The following is a 19,038-nucleotide window of genomic DNA, read 5'->3' as shown; positions in this document are numbered from 1 at the left end:
TATATTAAAAATAGTTTGAGCGGCAAGGGGGAGAAGCGGTGTGTGTGTCCAGAGCTTGCTTTGTTTTCAAATTAAGGAAATTGATAACATGTTTTCAAACCAAGAAAAGTAATGGACATAACGGATAATATCCAGTTACCTTCATCTCATGAAGATGTCTTGAACGGGTCCCTCGGACAGTAAATATCACTGCAGAGTTGGCCACATACAACAGGTTAGATAATGAGTAGGACCGATTTGTATCATCAGTAGAACGAGCCTAGCTTAGGAGGTATGTATTTTGTATATAGTATTTGTAGCTACAAACATTACAGACATCTGGCAGAGTTTATAAAAATCGCTAATAAAAAGTTTTCTTTCTGTAAGAATTGCAAATCTAGCCCTCAGGAATAAATCCTTTTCCCTTCATAAGAAGTACAAAATCCACGAACATATTTCTGAAAGGAGTCTGTTGCACTCAAGATAGTAGACCACATTTCATTGTCCCAGCATCGGAATTAATCTCAGGATATTCTCAGAGAGTGAAGGTCCTTACCATGTTATCCTGGGCATTCCTTAACGTGAGGAGACATCTTTGCTATTTTAAAGCTTAGACGTTGGTTTCCTTGATGTTATTCTGTCTTCCTTCGTTGATTACATTAGGATCAAATATTGAAGACTTTATGCAGGCACTGAAGCGTCAGGATATACTTCTGGAAGTAGATGATTTTAGAAATAGAAATGGCTCTGATGATCCTTCCTACAATGGAGCCATCATAGTGTCCGGTGACCGGAAGGTATGTTTGCATCCACGTACTGTTGAATCATGAATGGGGTCTTGCCACCTTCTAATACTTGAGATCTATAGAGAAGCAACTCAACTCTTGAGTCCTTGTTGAGTTAAAGTATGAAACTGTAATCCTTTAAAAAGCACACGTTTCTATCTCTTAAAGGGATCATCTTTTATTCGTGATTTGTTTTTTATTTTTTAAAGTTTATTTATTTTGAGAGGATGGGGGGAGGGCCACAGAGAGGGAGAGCAAGAAAATTCCCACGTAGTCTCCGCGTTGTCCGCACAGAGTCCTATGTGGGGCTTGAACTCATTCACTGCGGGATCATGACCTGAGCCAAAACCAAGAGTCAGAAGCTTAACCAGCTGAGCTACCCAGGCACCATTATTAATGATTTGATTTGTTATAAAAGCAATGCATGTTTTGCAACAGCATGGATAGATCTTGAGGGCATTAGGCTAAGTGAAACAAAACAGACAGAGAAAGGCCAATACTACGTGGTATCACTTATAAGTAGAAAACAAAAGTCAAACTCCTAGAAGCAGAAAGTAGAAAAGTGGTTGCCAGGGGCTAAGGGTGGGGAAAACAGGGATAGGCTGGTAAAAGCATGTAAGCTTTCAGCTATAAGATAAATAAGGCTTGGGGCGCTTCAGTGGCGCAGTCAGTTGGGCGTCCGACTTCGACTTCAGCTCAGGTCATGATCTCACGTTTCGTGGGTTCGAGCCCCGCGTCAGGCTCTGTGCTGACAGTTCAGAGCCTGGAGCCTGCTTCAGATTCTGTGTCTCCCTCTCTCTCTGCCCCTCTCCCACTTGCACTCTGTCTCTCTCTCTCTCTCTCTCAGAAATAAATAAACATTAAAAAAAAGATAAATAAGGTTTGAAGACCTAATGTGTAATGTGGAAACTATAGTTGGTAACACTGTATGGTATAATTGTAATTTGCTGAGTGGAACTTAAATGTTCATATATATTATATATAAGTGTTCATACATATAATATATATGCACACACATATACATTTGAGGTGATGGAAATGTTAACTAGATGGGAAGAATCTTTTCACAATATATATGTATGTCAAATCATTATGAACTACATTTTAAGTAGATTAAAATGTTGTTTGTCAATTACACCTCCATAAAGCAGAAAAAAAGCAACGCATTTTTTTAATGTTTATTTATTTATTTATTTATTATTATTTTTTTTAATATATAAAATTTATTGTCAGATTGGTTTCCATACAACACCCAGTGCTCATCCCAAAAGGTGCCCTCCTCAATACCCATCACCCACCCTCCCCTCCCTCCCACCCCCCATCAGCCCTCAGTTTGTTCTCAGTTTTTAAGAGTCTCTTATGCTTTGGCTCTCTCCCACTCTAACCTCTTTTTTTTTTCCTTCCCCTCCCCCATAGTCTTCTGTTAAGTTTCTCAGGATCCACATAAGAGTGAAACCATATGGTATCTGTCTTTCTCTGTATGGCTTATTTCACTTAGCATCACACTCTCCAGTTCCATCAGCAAAGCAACCCATTTTTAATAGGGAAATTAAAACGTTACTGGGATATGTAATACAGAAGGGAAAATTCTTTAAATAATTTTATTTCTTTATTTTCCCATATTATATTTCTGTTGTTTGCTAAATGTCTTCTACACAGTTTTCCTTTATAAAAATACATTATTTATAGAACAATCTCATATTCTAAGACATGTTTCCTAAATTGGAATTGTATTAGAGGGCCCTGAAACTCTTTCTGTCACATAAAATATAAATCTTTGACATCCTTTCATGTTAGTGAATGTTCATCTATTTCATTTACAGAATAAGTCATTTGGATTACCAAAATAATGCATTCTTACGACAATTCAAAAAGATTGAAGTGTCAAAGAAAAACTAATAGTCTCCTTCTCACCCTAATTCCACCCTGGTCCTTTATAAGTTGTACAGAAAGTATGATTGCTTTAAGAATTTAAAACTTATATTTGTGTGTCTTTTTTTTTTTTTAAGGATTACAGATTTTCAGTTGTGTGTAATACCAAGAGAATTACTTGTTTTCCTGTTCTTATGGGAATTGTTAGCAATGCCCTTCTTGGAATTTTTAACTTTACCGAACTTATTAAAACAGAGAGAAGCACATTTCCTTTTGTAAGTACAGTATTGACTTATATAAGAGACTATTTAATGAGGGATAAAGGGGGAGAACTCTATAGCTTACCACCTGAGGTTGAGTCCTGTTTCTGCTATTTATTAGGAACTTTCTTAGCCATTCCTTGCTTTACTGTCTTCGTCTATAAAATGGGGAATATAATTGTATCTACTATATACAGTTATTGTGAGGATTAAATCCGTTTCCTCAGTGCCTAGAACAGAGCCTGACCTTTTTCATTCATTCTACAAATATTTCTTGAGTGTCTACCTGATACTTAGACTCGTTTTATCACTGGCCTCATCCTTCCAGTCTAACATCTTATCTAATCGGGGCGTTTGGGTGGCTCAGGTGTTTGAGCGTCCGACTCTTGATTTCTGCCCAGGTCATGATCTCATGGTTCGTGGGGTCAAACCTGCATCGTGCTGTCGGCACGAAGCCTGCTTGGGATGCTCTGTCTCCCTCTGTCTCTGCTGCTCCCCTGCTTGCATGAGTGCTCTCTCAAACTAAATAAATGCATTGAAAAAAATAAAATAAAATCTTGTCTATTCAAAAGTATCCACAGCTCCCCAAGACATAGAACATTAAAAGAGCCAAGATCCGAAGGACACTGAAAACTGTAAAATAATAGAGAAAAATAATAGGTCTGTTAAAGAATCTGTCTTGAATAACTCTTCACACTTAACTAGGTACCTAATACATAGTTTCTAAAATCAGTGAATGAATGGACTTGCTTAGAAATCTAGAACACTTACAAAGCTTCAAATGCAAATCCTTAATCTTACATCACTTCTCCCTAGGGGAGTTTATTGAGTATGTGATATACATTGATTAAAGCAAGTGTAGAAAGTATACACCACATCCACCCTCAGCCCCCAATCCTGTGGTATCTCATTGGGGTCCAGGCTTCCTCCACCAGGCATGCTTCCTCCTGGGTCCTCCCTCCCCCCAACACCACAGTGCTGCCTCCTAGAATGCTTCCACCTGGGATACCCCCCAGCCATGCCCCCACCACCTGTGTCTCCTGGAGCTGGAGGACTTGGCCCACCATCAGCAGGAAGCCCACGGGCTGGACATCCTGGGCATGGACACTCACGTCCTCACCCATTCCCACCAGGTGGGATGCCCCATCCAAGGGTGTCTCAGATGCAGCCAGCCCACCATGGTCTTTATGGCTTAGGACACCCCCATGCTGGGCCCCCAGGCTCTGGGGGCGGGGGACAGCCACCATTCCGATGGCCATCTGGAGTGCCTCATCCCGGACCTATTCCAAAGGGCATGCCCCCTCGAGGGCCTCCGTTTGGATCTCCCATGGGTCACCCAGGTCCTATGCCTCCACCTGGGATGCGTGGACCTACTCCAGTGATACCTCCTCGTGGATATACTGAGCCTCCGCAACCCCCACCCAGTGGCTACCAGCGGGGGCCCCTCCCTCCATCCAGACCCACCCCCCGGCCTCCAGTTCCCCCTGGTGGCCCACCTCAAGGCCCTCTTCCTCAGTGATTTCTCATTCTCTTGCCTCCTGTTCTATTTTCCCGATATTTTTTCAATTCCTTGGACCAGTCACAGTTGCTGTAGCTCCCTAGGGCTAAGGCACTAATCCCTCTTAGGCCTTTTTTTTTAATGTAATTTTTTTTTCACAGGAGGTTTTATTTTTTTTTTAAGTGTATTTATTTATTTCGGGGGTGGGGCAGGGAGAGCAAGAACAAGTGGGGGAGGGGCAGAGAGAGAATCCCAAGCAAGCTCCTCGCTGCCAGCACAGAGCCCAATGTGGGGCTTGAACTCACCAAGCGTTGGTCCTAAGTGTTTTGCAAATGCACAGAGAAAATAAAACTAAACTCCTTGTTTAAGGGGGAAAAATGTGGAGAGTAAATAGACAGATCACACTGAAATTTATGAGAATATACAATCCAACTCTAAAATTATGATTATTTAACAGTTCTGTGGTGTTTTCTCTATCATTTTATTTTACTTATTTTTTTGAAGTTTACTTACTTATTTTAAGAGAGAGAGAGAGCACAAGCACAGCCCGTGATTCCTGGCTTGAACTCATGAACCATGAGATCATGACCTGAGCCACATCAAGAGTTGGATGCTCAACTGACTGAGCCACCCAGGCGCCCCATTTTTTCTCTTTCGTTTTAAATTCTGAAGTGTCCTTTTGGGTCTTGGCTCTTTTCTGTTTTGTGTCGTATGAGATACAGTGCAGTTTTTGATTATATACGATTTTAATAACTGTCCTCAGCCTTCAAGTAATTCCTAACAGGTGTGTTTAATTATTGTAGATAAAAAAGGGGAAAATGGTGGAAATTGGGTGAATGTTTGCAAGTATATGCATAGTGGTTGTAGAGAATGAAATTTTTATAGTAAGAAATTAATATAATGGCACCTCTAGTTTTTTTTTGCCTATGAAATAAGGCCATTTCTGTACTCTTTTTTTCTTTTTTCCCAGTCCATTCTTATAACTGTAATACATTACCCTGTCTGGAAAACAACTTAGATTTATAGTAAGACCCTTCCAGGCCTTAAAGATTAATTTAAATATTTCTAGATGTCCAGAAGTGTTTTATGCAGGAAAGATTTGCTCTCCTCTAATTATATTTCACAGGTAGGGACAAGAACAGCTTCAAGTTCAAGAGTTTTAGAGGCTATTATCTATAATTCATCTACTTGGAAGTAGGGAACCGGAATAAGCAGTCTGTCTGCTTCAGAGACTATCAGTGCAGCTCCAAAGAGTATATGTCTTTGCTTAACAATTACTAGATGTAAATATGAAAAAGAACCTGCTCACGATCTCTCCATACATGCCTATGAATTCAGATTTTGAATTTCTGTTGATATCGTGCAGTTCCTGGGAATGGAGCCTGCTATTTAGGGTAGCAAAACATGGCCACTTCTGCCTGTGTTTGCTTTTTTTTTTTTTTTTTTAATGTTTATTTAGTTTTGAGAGAGAGCACGAATGAGGGAGAGGCAGAGAGAGAGGAGGACAGAGGATCGGAAAAAGCGGGCTCTGCGCTGACAGCAGACAGCCCAACAGTCACAAACTGTGAGATCATGACCCGAGCCAAAGTCAGACACTTAACTGACTGAGCCACCCAGGCACCCCTGTCTGTGTTTGCTTCTTAAATTAGGTATATGCTTCCATTCTGAAGGTCTCACTATCTCATATCTTACGACTATGTTTGATTGCATGATATGTAACAATTTCAATAGCTTACAGGTGTGTTTTGAACTTCCAGAATGGCGTCTTAGTGGAATTTGGTTTTGTGAATGGGCCTTTATTTTTGTTGGTCCTTGCAAACTGCCTTTCTCCTTACATTGGCATGAGCAGCTTCAGCGATCGCAAAGTAAGAGGGGCTGTGGGAGGGGAGGAGGACAAAGATGATTTTCTCTGACTTCAAAAATTAGAATTTCACTGCTATATACACACGGGATAGTTCTTCAAGAAAAATGTGTCTACACGTAAATTATGTCGTTGTTCTAGTCTCATTATAGATTCTGTCAAATGGTTAATCACAATGTCAAAGGAGTCAGAAAATTCACTATTCAACACCATGAAATTGTCTCACCTTTAAGGGAATCCTACTAAATCAACTCTAGAAGTGCAAGTGTGGTGCTTCTTGACCGTGTGTTGTTATTTCACAGTTCCAAACGGAATGTGTGTGTGTTTTTTTTAAATAGAGCATCAAATATAAGACATACCATGTTTCTGAACTTTTAACAACACTTTTGTAAATCAAGCTTTAAAATTTTATGTTATCGTCATTTTCATTTATCTACATCAAAGAGTAAATCAACTCTACAAATAATCCAGACTTTTCCTGTTGAGCCAATGGCTGTATATTCCCATATTGGACATCAGATACTTAGAGACATGCCCTTCTCCAGTCACAGTGACACGGTGTTTCTCTGGGACGGTATTAGTTGCCTGAGGCCTGATTACCTAGACCTGGGTTAGAAAGTTACTGAAGCTCAGATTCACTATATAAAATAATACAGACCAAAAAAATTACAACATGGTATTTCTAAAATGTATTAAAAGTTTGTATTTTCGCATAAACAAAATACCTTTTCGACCCAACATTTCAAACCCTTCTGTATCCCTTCTGTTTCTTTATCAGCAAAAAACTCAGTCTCAGTTATGGATTTCAGGCCTGTGTCCTTCGGCATACTGGATCGGACAGGCTCTGGTGGACATTCCATTATACTGCTCGATTCTTCTTTCAGTGTATTTAATGAACTGCTTCATGGTTTTGGAAGTCAGATTCCCACTGGTGCTCATGTTTGCTCTTGTAAGTGATCATTTTTTTCACCAGGCCAAAATATAATAGAAACAAACATTCACTTTCATTAGCGTTGTATCGTTAACGAAAGGCGTGTGTGAGAAAATGGCCTTACACAGCCTTATGGTCTCATCATCTCCCTGTTCCCCGTCCCATACGTGACCTGCATCTCTAATCTTGCCACTAAATATATTGTTTGCAGGTGGTTTGCATAGTTGGTTGTGCAGCTTCTCTTATATTCTTCACGTATGTGATTTCATTCATCTTTCGCAAGAGAAGAAAAAATAATGGCCTTTGGTGTCTCGGGTTTCTTATTGTAAGTATCTATGCATACATATGCACATTTATATTAAATTTTTTTAAAGCTTATTTTTAAGAATTCAAAGTTAAGTATAAATGCTTAAAAATTTTTAAATGTTTATTTACTTTTGACTGAGAGAGAGAGAGAGAGAATGACTGGGGGAGGGGCAGACAGAGAGGGAGACACAGAATGTGAAGCAGGCTCCAGGCTCTGAGCTGTCAGCACAGAGCCCAATGCGGGGCTCGAACTCACAAACCATGAGATCATGACCTGAGCCAAAGTCAGGTGCCCAACCAACTGAGCCATGCAGGCACCCCTAAATACGTTACTTAGAAGAGAATGGAATCACTTCTTTTGTACCTCTTTTGTACCTCCATGGACTGTGTTCATGGTTTCAGTATTTCTTGTTCATTTTCTCTCTCCTATTTCCATCTGTTCTTTGAGGTTTCTCTTTTATATCTCTGTTTCTTTGGAGAGAAACAAAATATCTGTAGAAACCCTGGCAGGGCTCACCTGAAAGACTAGATCACTTGGGACAGTCCCCTCATTTTACAGAGTGGGAAGAACTTAAAAGAATCACACCTGAACCCAAGCTTCTCAACTCAGTGTAGTTTTTCTCCTGAATAATTCTACTTATTAAAAAAAAAAAGTGCGATAGGTGACCATATTGACTAGTAATGTAATCAAACAAATAAACATGGAAAAGTTTGATTAATAAAAACATTTATTACATTAGGCACTCTCTGCTGTATTCTCTTCCCTATGCCTTGTTGGCATCTTGAGCAGATATCATAGCTTTCTGACCATTTCAGATAGTAAAATAGCTCATTAAGATTCACTTAAAAGGCCAGCCAAGTCCAAATCATAGCTTTAATCTCAAAAGCTCCATCCCCAACCCCACTTCAGGCATGCCCTTAGTTTGGGGACCAGTGGTGAGAAAGGGAGCAGGGTCTACCCTTTTAATTTTTCTATTTGTTCTGTTTTTCCCCTTCTCCTGTATGTGGGGACAGGGCAGAGGGTTTAGGGTAAAGAGAGCCAACATCTTACTTCTTTGGGGCTGGTACAGTCACAGTGGCTGGTCTTTGTGGGTAATATCCAAAGGTTTGGATTTAGTGTGGATGGGAATGTCACAAATACAGCCAGTTGGAGAATTCAGTATGCCGGCAGAGATCGTAAAGGCTATTAAATTGCTTCTTAGTCTCTAAGTATCCTCCTTGCAGTACCCAATCATATCATTCGTTGGGTTGATTTTATAAGTGGTTGTGCTACAATAGTCAAATGCCATAACGAGGTAACGCCTCCTTAACTATTGGAATTAGTCCTTGATCTGTTTGGTTTTTCTCCCCTTACTCATCCCAATATAAAGGTAGTTTTGTCTGTTTCATCCTCTCATTTAATCAGTTTTTGCTTTATATATTTTGAGACTACAGGTGACCCTTGAACAACATGGGAGTTAGGGGAACCAGCCCTCTGCATGGTCGCGATTATGCGTGTAACTTTTGACTTCCCCCAGATGTATACTGTTGACTGGAAGGCTTACCGATAACATAAGCAGTCGATTAACACATATTATTAAGTTATCTGTATTACATACTGTATTCTCACAACAAAGTAACCTAGAGAAAAAAATATTATTAAGAAAATCATAAGGAAGAGAAAATACATTTCCAGGACTGCATTTATTGAACAAAAAGTGCATGTATACATGGGCCTGCACAGGTCAAACCCATGTTGTTCAAACCCATATTTTATTTGATCATTCAAGTCTGGAATCATTAGGTAGTGGCCCTATTTATTCTCATAATGGCTTTTGGTCATAAAGTCGATATGTCAGATATTAATATAGGTATACCAGATTTCTTTTATTTAGCTTTTGCCTGGTAAATCGTTTTGCCACGGGTTTACTTTCAACCTTTGGGTGTCATGCTTTTGTGTCTGTTTGTTGCCAACTGAATATAGTTGGATTTTATTTGTTGTCATTTTTAAATTCAATCTGACAATCTGTGCGTTTAATTTAATGAATTTCTTGTGATTGTTTATACACTTCAATTTGGTGATATCATTTTTTACTTCATGGCTTTGTATTTGTGATGTGCATTATGTGGTGGCTTATAGATGGGCATCATCTCTCAGAGACTTCCTGTGATCTTGTGTGTGTGTGTGTGTGTGTGTGTGTGTGTGTGTGTGTCTGTCTGTCTAAATTTCCTCTTATTAGGACAATAGTTACATTGGATTAGGGCCCACCTCCATGACGTCTTTAATCTTAATGACCTCTTCAAGGACCCCATCTCCAAATACAATCATGTTCTACCGGGCTTAGAACTTCAATATGTGAATTTCAGGGGACAAAACTCAGCCCATAATATCCTTGATTTTCTTTTCCCCATGCCAAACTTAATGGAGCCTAAAGTTAATATCCTAATTACTTCCAACACTGTATTTTGGAGACTTTATGATCAATAATTGCCCACCCTACTTACATGATATTCTCTAGTGTTTGGTTCTCTCATTTTTAATCTCATAAATAAACATTATTATTTTAAGAAGTTAAAAAATATTTGTAGACACTTTTTGTTGACCGTTTGTCCACTATTCACACATGTAACTTTGTCTTTTTATTCTCATTAGGGCCATTTTTCAGTCTCATTCTTAAAAGTTAATTTTACTGCATATAAATTTCTTGGCTGACAATTATTTTCTCTTATCACCTAAATTCACTAACCTCTTGCTGACCTTTTTGCTATTGAGATGTATTGCTGTCTGCCATTCCTTTGTAGAGGATTCGTCTTCGACTACTTTTAAGGTCTTTGACTTTCGCACCTTTAATTTCATTACATTGTTTCTAGGTGTGGATTTCTTTGTATTTATCATTTTTTTCAAATGAATTTTGCCATCTGAATCTGTGAATTCATTTGTCAGTTCCAGGAATTTCGCTGCCAGTACCTCTTTAAATATTACCTCTCTTATGAAAGTGCGAATAAAATATTTATTTTTTGCTCCCTGGACTCTACTGAGATAGTATTAGTGTTATTCTCAGTCTGTTCTCCACATCTCTTAGCATTTTGCTCCAACTTTCTATGTCCTTGTCCTTGCTGCATTCTGGGAAATGCTTCAGACTGTCCTTCCAATTCACTTATTTTTTGATTCAGCTATTTCTGAGTTACGCTTAATCTTTGATCAACTTTTTAAAATTTCAACTTTGTTTTCTAAAACGATTTGGCTCTATTTCAGATATGTCCAGCGGTTTCTCGTGATCTCTTGTTACTTGCTTTTGTGTTCTTTATTCCACACTTGATTTACTTATACATTTAATTAAAATAATATTTGTACTTGTTCTTTGACAATGATAACAGTCTTCAAATAGTTATAATCTGTTGTTGGTTGTCCCCCCCCAAACTCCAACCCTCCCCCCAGCCACTTGTTGTGGCTGGTTGCTTTGTATATTTGAATGTATGTTTGTTTGTTTGTTTGTTTGTTTGTTTATTTTAGCTGGGTGCACATATTCAAGATCTTACACTGGGGATATTTTCATCCTAGAAGAATTTTCAATTATTTTTGCAAGAAGTACAGTGTAGAGCCCATGTAGGGCATTCACCATCTTAGAGCGTCATGCCTTAATGTGGGGGTTGCAAGGAATACCCCTAAAGAGGGTTATTTATTCTATACTTATTCTATCGAGGGTATTTGGAGGGAAGGACCTCTCAATCCCTGAACTGGAATGCACATTTGTTCCCTGGTTGCTCAGATTTAGTGTTTACTTAATAGTCCAAGTTAGGTTTCAGACTTTGTGTTTCCTGTCAAAGAATTCTCTCACTTTTTCCCCCGAGACTAGCAGTGTATTTAAAGGACATGTGTTTTAGATGGCACGGGTAAGGTCTTTCAGGATATCTATTCTTCTATATTTCTACAGGTAGAAGTCCACAGCTAACTTTTAAAACTTCAGTTTTTGGGGTGCCTGGGTGGGCTCAGTTGGTTAAGCGGCCGACTTCGGCTCAGGTCATGATCTCGCGGTCTGTGAGTTCAAGCCCTGCATCTGGCTCTGTGCTGACAGCTCAGAGCCTGGAGCCTGTTTCAGATTCTGTGTCTCCCTCTCACTGACCCTCCCCTGTTCATGCTCTATCTCTCTCTGTCTCAAAAATAAATAAAAACATTAAAAAAATTTTTTTAAAAACTTCAGTTTTTTACAGCAGTGAATATAGAATCCAGTTTATAGCAGATGGAAGAATAAATATAGAATGGGGAAGTAGAAATAGGAAGTGTTTTACAACTCCTTTAAATGTAATGTTGTTGGTATTGTTTGCCAGAGGAAAGATCTAATGGAAGGATTCTTTTTATTTTTCTGATGTTTGGGACAAGATAGATGAGGTAATTAGTGCATTAAGGGAATAAGAGAAGAGAGGTAGGGTTGTCAAAGATAAGTTATTTAATTGCATTCTTAGAATTAGAAGGTTTAACTTCAGTTTTTTATAACTGAAGATATATTGCTGCATACTTTGTTACAGCAGAACCTTTATTACTTATAAATGGCATGAACAGTAAATCTTCAAGGAGATTCTGATACAAGGTTATAAAATAAACTAGTGAACCTGTTTCTGTTTATATTGCTTTTTCCTCCAGAAAATGTTTCTGGTGCTTGTGGAGGAAACATTATTTATATGCGTTTTTGTTCTATCATCTGTTTCATATGTATCATGGCAGCCGACTTCATGTCCACTGACTTGATGTATGGCCGGTTATCTTCCTATAAAAGTATAGCGGTTAAGAGTTTGGGCTCTAGAGCCAGACAGCCCCCGGTTTGAATCCTTGACCTAGCACTGAACAGCTGTAAGACACTGGGCAAGTCAATTCATTTATCTGACCCTCGGAAAATATATATAATAACCATAATACTTTAAAGGGTTAGGACTGACTTTTTCAAAGCACATTGACCATCACAGTGCTAGTCAACTGCTCATCAAAGTCCTTGGTAAACAGTAAATGCTCAGTAACAGCTTCTAGCCTTTTCTTGTCTTTCACCCGTTTTTATTCCTACAACTGTAGTAACTATAATACCACTCCACAAAGTGATTTGCATAAATTGAACCCTTAATATGTATCTTTTTTGGGACCCCTGGGTGGCCCAGGTGGTTGAGCGTCCGACTTCGGCTCAGGTCACATCTTGCTCACATATCTTGTGCTGACAGCTCGGAGCCTGGAACCTATTTCGGATTCTGTGTCTCCCTCTCTCTCTGCCCTTCCCCTGCTTGGGTTCTGTCTCTCTCTCTCTCTCTCAAAAATAAACAAACATTTAAAAAAATTTTAAATATGTATCTTTTTTGATTATTTGATGAATAAAAACATAAAGATAGAAATCCTCCTGCCTTTCCAATATTCACTCACTCAGTCATTCATTGATATTTATTGCATTTCTCTGTTACAAAGTGCCAGACACTTTGCTCGAGCAAAACAATCTTTGCAATCAGAGGACTTATATGGATTATGTAAAAGAAAGTGATTCTTATTCAAACCAAACCAAATCCTTCTTCAGAATGCCCCATGGATCTGTGGCGAAAGGAGAACTGGATCCAGGGAGCCCACTTAGAAAACCACCAAAGTAGTCTGACTTGGGAATATGGGCTGCCATGTATGGTGCTGTCCATATTATTTTTCTCTGAGGATTTTGTTTTGAGTATACTTGACACAAGACGTCACATTGGTTTCAGGTGAACAACATAGTGAGTCCACAAGTTAACGCGTTATGCTATGCTCACAAGGGTAGCTACCCTCTGTCACCATACATCGTTATTACCTTACCATTGACTATATTTCTTCTGCTGTGCCTTTTATCCCCTTGACTTATTCATTCCTCCCAGGATGTTTTCAACCTTTCACTATTCCTACCTTAGTGTCAAATTGGATAATTCTCATATCTTTCCTATTGCTTAAATACGGCAATAAATACCTCAACGTTTATTTTGTCCTTTTGTCTTTTAAGATTCCAAGTCATATCATTAGTTAATTGTAAATTATACGCTGGTGCTAAAAGTATATGAGGATTTTGGGTGATGAAAAGGGTAAATAATGTAATATCCCTTTCTTTTATTGTTACTCTCTATCCATATCAGATAGTGCGAAATCTTCTAGATATTTAAAAGATATTTATCTTTTAGATATTATAAACTTGTGTTTCAGTTGTAATGATAGTTTCTTGCTTCCTAAAGAGGAAAACCTAGCAATATTGCTATATATAAAGTGAAAATGAGAATATCTCCTAGGAAAACAGATTATTCGTTTAAAAAGCTTACAATATTATATCCGACTGAGAAAATTAAAATACCTATGGATATTTTTCTTCTAGATTTCAATATTTTTACTCATCATCCAATCATCAGCCAAACCTGAAGACCCCAGTTCAATTCTATGCATGATTTCAATACCTTTCTACACTTTAATTAGATTTTTCATACTTTTTATGGAGGTAAGCAATATTACCTACTGTGTGACTGACCTTAACCATGTAGCCCATTAATGAAATCTTTGCCCAGTGTTGAAACAAGTATAAAATTTAGGAGTTATTCGATGCTGGTAAGTTCTGAAACTAAGATTGCAAAACTGAATAAAGTTGATGACTGTGCTTGAGTCCCTTTTCCTAAATATCAGATCACATGGGAGATGTGACATATTGTGCTCTTTGATTGCATGCCACTTAGTGTCAATAAATTGCTTTGGAGATGTGATTGGTAAGGGAAGGAAATCATGTTGCTGCAAAGCACTTCTGGGGGAAACCAAGTGCTGCTGAGAATTTGGGGGCAACTGTTGATAAATGTCATCTACATCACAGTTCTGGACTTTATCACTCCCACTATAAAGAAATTTGCAAGTGCACTCCTTTTGTTTTTAATGTTTGTTTATTCTGAGAGAGAGAGAGAGAGAAAGCACATGCACACATGAATGGGGGAGGGGCAGAGAGAGAGGGGGAGAGAGAGAATCCCAAGCAGGCTCCCAACATGGGGCTCAATCCCACCAACCATAAGATCGTGACCTGAGCCGAAATCAAGAGTCAAACACTTAACCGACTGAAACACCCAGGCGCCCTGTGCAAGCACACTTAATGAGCACCATGTGATGTATGAAACTATTGAATCACTGCATTGTACTCCTGAAACTAATATAACACTGTCTGTTAACTAACTCAAATTAAAATAAAAACTTAGGGGCACCTGGGTGGCTCAGTTGGTTAAGTGCCCAGCTCTTGATTTCAGCTCAGGTCATGATCTCACACTTCATGAGATGGACCCCACATTAGGCTCTGTGCTGGCAGCGTGGATCCTGCTTGGGATTCTCTCTCCCTCTCTCTCTACCCCTCCACCATGGTACACGTGTATGCTCTCTCTCTCTCTAAATAAATAAATATACATAAACATTTAATAAAATAGAATAAAATAAAAACTTAAATAAAAAATTTAAAAATCATTAATGCTAAATACTTCTTTTTTTTAACATTTATTTATGTTTTTGAGACAGACAGAGACAGAGCATGAACGGGGGAGGGTCAGAGAGAGAGGGAGACACAGAATCTGAAACAGGCTCCAGGCTCTGAGCTGTGGGCACAGAGCCCGATGTGGGGCTCGAACTCACAGACCGTGAGATCATGACCTGAGCCGGAGTGGGATGTGCAACCGACTGAGCCACCCAGGCGCCCCATTAAGTAGTATTTTTAATAGGAGGCAGCTAAAAAATATTCATCTGAAGAACGAATCAGAATTGCAAAACTATAGTCAAGGGTATTTTATTATAAAATATCTATTATAAAAAGATTGAAATAATGTTTGCTCTTAGAAGGTAATATATGTATTCTGCCAAGCCCAGGATCTCACATAGTGTGGACACTCACTAAATGGTAGTCATTTTTAAAATATCCCTTTTAGCATTTATTGGCAGAAAAAATATTAGATTCTTCTGAGAACATTCACTTTTAGTAAAATGAATAATGAGCATTATATACTCCCTCTCGTTTACCTATCTTATGGAACTGAGGGAAATGCAAAACTAAATGCAGTGCTTAACTTCAATAATTATCTTATTCTAAGACTTAACACGTCTATTTCTAGGTATTTTACAATTGTGAAAAAAATACCTATTTCTAGGTATTTGACAATTGTGAAAAGTCATATTCTAAGACTTAACACGTCTATTTCTAGGTATTTTACAATTGTGAAAAAAAATACCTATTTCTAGGTATTTTACAATTGTGTAAAGTCGTATTCTAAGACTTAACATGTCTATTTCTAGCTATTTTACAATTGTGAAAAAAATACCTATTTCTAGGTATTTGACAATTGTGAAAAGTCATATTCTAAGACTTAACACGTCTATTTCTAGCTATTTTACAATTGTGAAAAAAATACCCATTTCTAGGTATTTTACAATTGTGAAAAGTCGTATTCTAAGACTTAACACGTCTATTTCTAGCTATTTTACAAAATAGCTCCCGCTATTTGGGGTTTAGCATTCTGATCAGTGTCGGCTGGCTTTTAGAAGGAGGTGAGGATAATGATGACAGAACTGTAACCAGAAAGAACACTGCAAGGCCTCTCAGTACTGAGAATGTTCATAGATGTTAGCATACATCGAACAAAATATGTAATATTTATGTGTCAAAAATAAAATCAGTCTAGATGAAAAAAATAGAAGAAGAAATCTGCCAATCCCTACCACATACAATTGGAAGGCAGAAGGTGTTGGAGATTACAACCAAGGAAGGATGTCAGCTCATCAACAGACTTTAGTAACAGAGAACAAATTCAAGTTCAATGTTTGCATATTTAGTGCACAAATTTTATATGCATCAAGCAGAGGAAACTTCATTTAACTCTTGTGTTTCTTCAACAGGTATTTTATGTGTATGTGAGAAACTCGGAAAGTGTGAATGATGAAATAAAGGAAGGCAATCAGAGCATTCTCTTAACAATCTTAATAGTAAGAAAAATTTTCTACCTGAATGTGTATTGCCTAGGATTCGTAACTGTGTAATACACTTAGTCTTATTTAAATAACGGCAAATTTAAGTATCCTAAAAATACTCACTCTTACTATATTCTATGATATTCTACATTCAAATATAATGACAGTAAAACATAAGGATATTTTTCAACGTTTATTTTTTTTATTTTTTTTATTTTTGGGACAGAGAGAGACAGAGCATGAACGGGGGAGGGGCAGAGAGAGAGGGAGACACAGAATCAGAAACAGGCTCCAGGCTCCGAGCCATCAGCCCAGAGCCTGACGCGGGGCTCGAACTCACGGACCGCGAGATCATGACCTGGCTGAAGTCGGACGCTTAACCGACTGCGCCACCCAGGCGCCCCCATAAGGATATTTTTCTATATGGAATCAATGACAGTATAATATACACCAGAAATACTAAAGGCTTGGTTGCTGTTTTTTTTTTTTTAATTTTTTTTAAGTGTTTATTTATTTTTGAGAGAGAGAGAGAGCGAGAGAGCGCACACAAGTGGGGGAGGGGCAGAAAAGGAGGGATACAAAGAATCTGAAGCAGGCTCCAGGCTCTGAGCTGTCAGCACAAAGCCCAACCCGAGGCTCAGACTCACGAACCGTGAGATCATGGCCTGAGCCGAAGCTGGACTGTTAACCAACTGAGCCACCCAGGCGCCCCAGCTGGGTTGCTATTCTTATACATTATTGACATGATGTGTATCCAAAGACAATTTGGATTGCCTGTGGTGATTTATAAAGAATGCTATATGGCCAAAAATCATTTAAGTATGGATGAAAAAATAAACTAATTTGAATAATGAAAAAGAAAGGTGAAAAATTAAGTGGAATTTTATACTGGGAAAAGACACTGAGATAGAATATAAATGTTATTTCTGTGCATATGGTAACTGAGGCAGAAAAGGGAAACAAAATGGATTACAGACCTCTTTTTTCTCTTTAATGGCAGAAGAATAGTTTCTTGAGGGAGAAAGTTTCCCAAGTTTTTATAAATTTATAAAATTATATCCATTTCCACATGAGTCTTTGTATATTGAACGTGTATCTTTCCTATTTTCTAAATATATGCAGAGATGTTATTCAATTATTTTTTATTGATCACTAACAAATCCTAAAGTTATACAGTTGTTTGGTTAAGACATATATTCATTAAAATGTGCAGCTCTGAGTGACACAACACAGAAACCCTGGGACCTAATGCTGTTACTGGCAGGCATCCTTCCATTGTTTATGATTTTACTTGGAAACATCTTAGTACTTAACGATGAAGCATTCTACTAACTGTGTAAAGTATTACGCGATCCCTAGTTTACTAGAGGTTTTAGTCTTCGTTTGCTTATGTATTTATCAAGAATGAATCTTGAATCTTATCAAAGATTGTGTGTATCAAGAATAATCAAATAGTTTTACTAAATCTATTAAGATAATTAATGAATTTTATTTCATATTTCATATTTAAGAAATCTGTCCCTCTCTCAGGTCATTTAAAATTCTTTGATGTTGTCCTCTAAAAGACTTATATTTTCTTACCCATTTATGTCTTCAGTCACCTGCACTTGATTTTATTTCTGTGTTGTGAGGGAAGGGTCCTATTTCACTTCTGTCTTTAAAGATACTCGGTTGTCCAGAACTATTTATTGAAAAGCCTGTGCCATTCCATTGATATTCAGGGATGCCTCTGTTCATATATAAAATGCCCGTGTATACAGGGTCTGTTTCTGGGATATCTATTCAATTTGTATGCTTCTGCCAAATTCTTCGGATAGCTACTAGTTTGGTAGTGCTTTTAACTAAATTCCAGGCTTGGGGGCCTGAGTGGCTCAGTTGGTTGCGCATCTGATTCTTGATTTCGGCTCAGGTCATGATCCCAGGGTCGTGGGATCGAGCCCTGCATTGAGCCCTGCATCAGGTTCCACACGGAGCAGGGAGCCTGCTTAAGAGTCTCTCTCTCCCTCTGCCCCTCTCCCCGGCTCATGCTCTTGCTCTCTAAAGTAAATAAAAATAAATATTAATTAATTAGTTAATTAATTCCAGGCTTGAGGTGTTTTGGACCATTCAGATGATGTGAATTTGGGCTACAGATATGTGCAAAAGCTGGCTTCTCATTCTGTTTCACTCCCCGTGGTTGACACTCAAGGCAATTATCTTACAAACCTTCTGGGTGTTCTTCATGTCCTTCCCTAAGAGTAAAACCCTTTGAGGCCCGTGCTTTATTAGTGAAAAGACCACCTATTCTACTCCCTGCTTGGAAGAAAACTCTAGAGTTGTGTACTTTCTCCTGTCTTCTTCTCCTGGACGTGCCATGAAATCTGAAGTTTGAAAACTAACTCCAGGAGCAGAGATACTTTGATGTCAAGCCTACCCCCTACATCCACTGAGATCGGGCTTAAAAAGCCCTTACTATCTTTTTTCTTTTTAATTGATTATTTTTGAGAGAGATGGTGAGCTGGGGAGGGGCAGAGAGAGGGGGAATCCCAAGCAGGCTCTGCAGTGTCGATGCAGAGCCCAACGTGGGGCTTGAACTCATGAAACCCTGAGATCATGACCT

At 38.5% G+C, this 19,038-nt stretch overlaps 1 protein-coding gene across 1 annotated transcript in view; it reads left to right on the top strand.

Moving 5' to 3' along the window:
• Positions 1-19,038, top strand: part of ABCA10 (ATP binding cassette subfamily A member 10) — a 76,965-nt gene that overhangs the window by 41,009 nt on the left and 16,918 nt on the right. The window contains exons 21-27 of the mRNA XM_007073441.3: positions 643-776; positions 2,774-2,911; positions 6,152-6,259; positions 7,034-7,204; positions 7,398-7,511; positions 13,834-13,953; positions 16,368-16,454. Coding sequence (XP_007073503.2) covers positions 643-776; positions 2,774-2,911; positions 6,152-6,259; positions 7,034-7,204; positions 7,398-7,511; positions 13,834-13,953; positions 16,368-16,454 — 872 coding nt within the window. The remainder of the gene's footprint in view (positions 1-642; positions 777-2,773; positions 2,912-6,151; positions 6,260-7,033; positions 7,205-7,397; positions 7,512-13,833; positions 13,954-16,367; positions 16,455-19,038) is intronic.

Source organism: Panthera tigris, chromosome E1 (assembly GCF_018350195.1).
Source record: "Panthera tigris isolate Pti1 chromosome E1, P.tigris_Pti1_mat1.1, whole genome shotgun sequence".
Taxonomy (NCBI): domain Eukaryota; kingdom Metazoa; phylum Chordata; class Mammalia; order Carnivora; family Felidae; genus Panthera; species Panthera tigris.
This window is presented reverse-complemented; position numbering and strand designations above follow the sequence as displayed.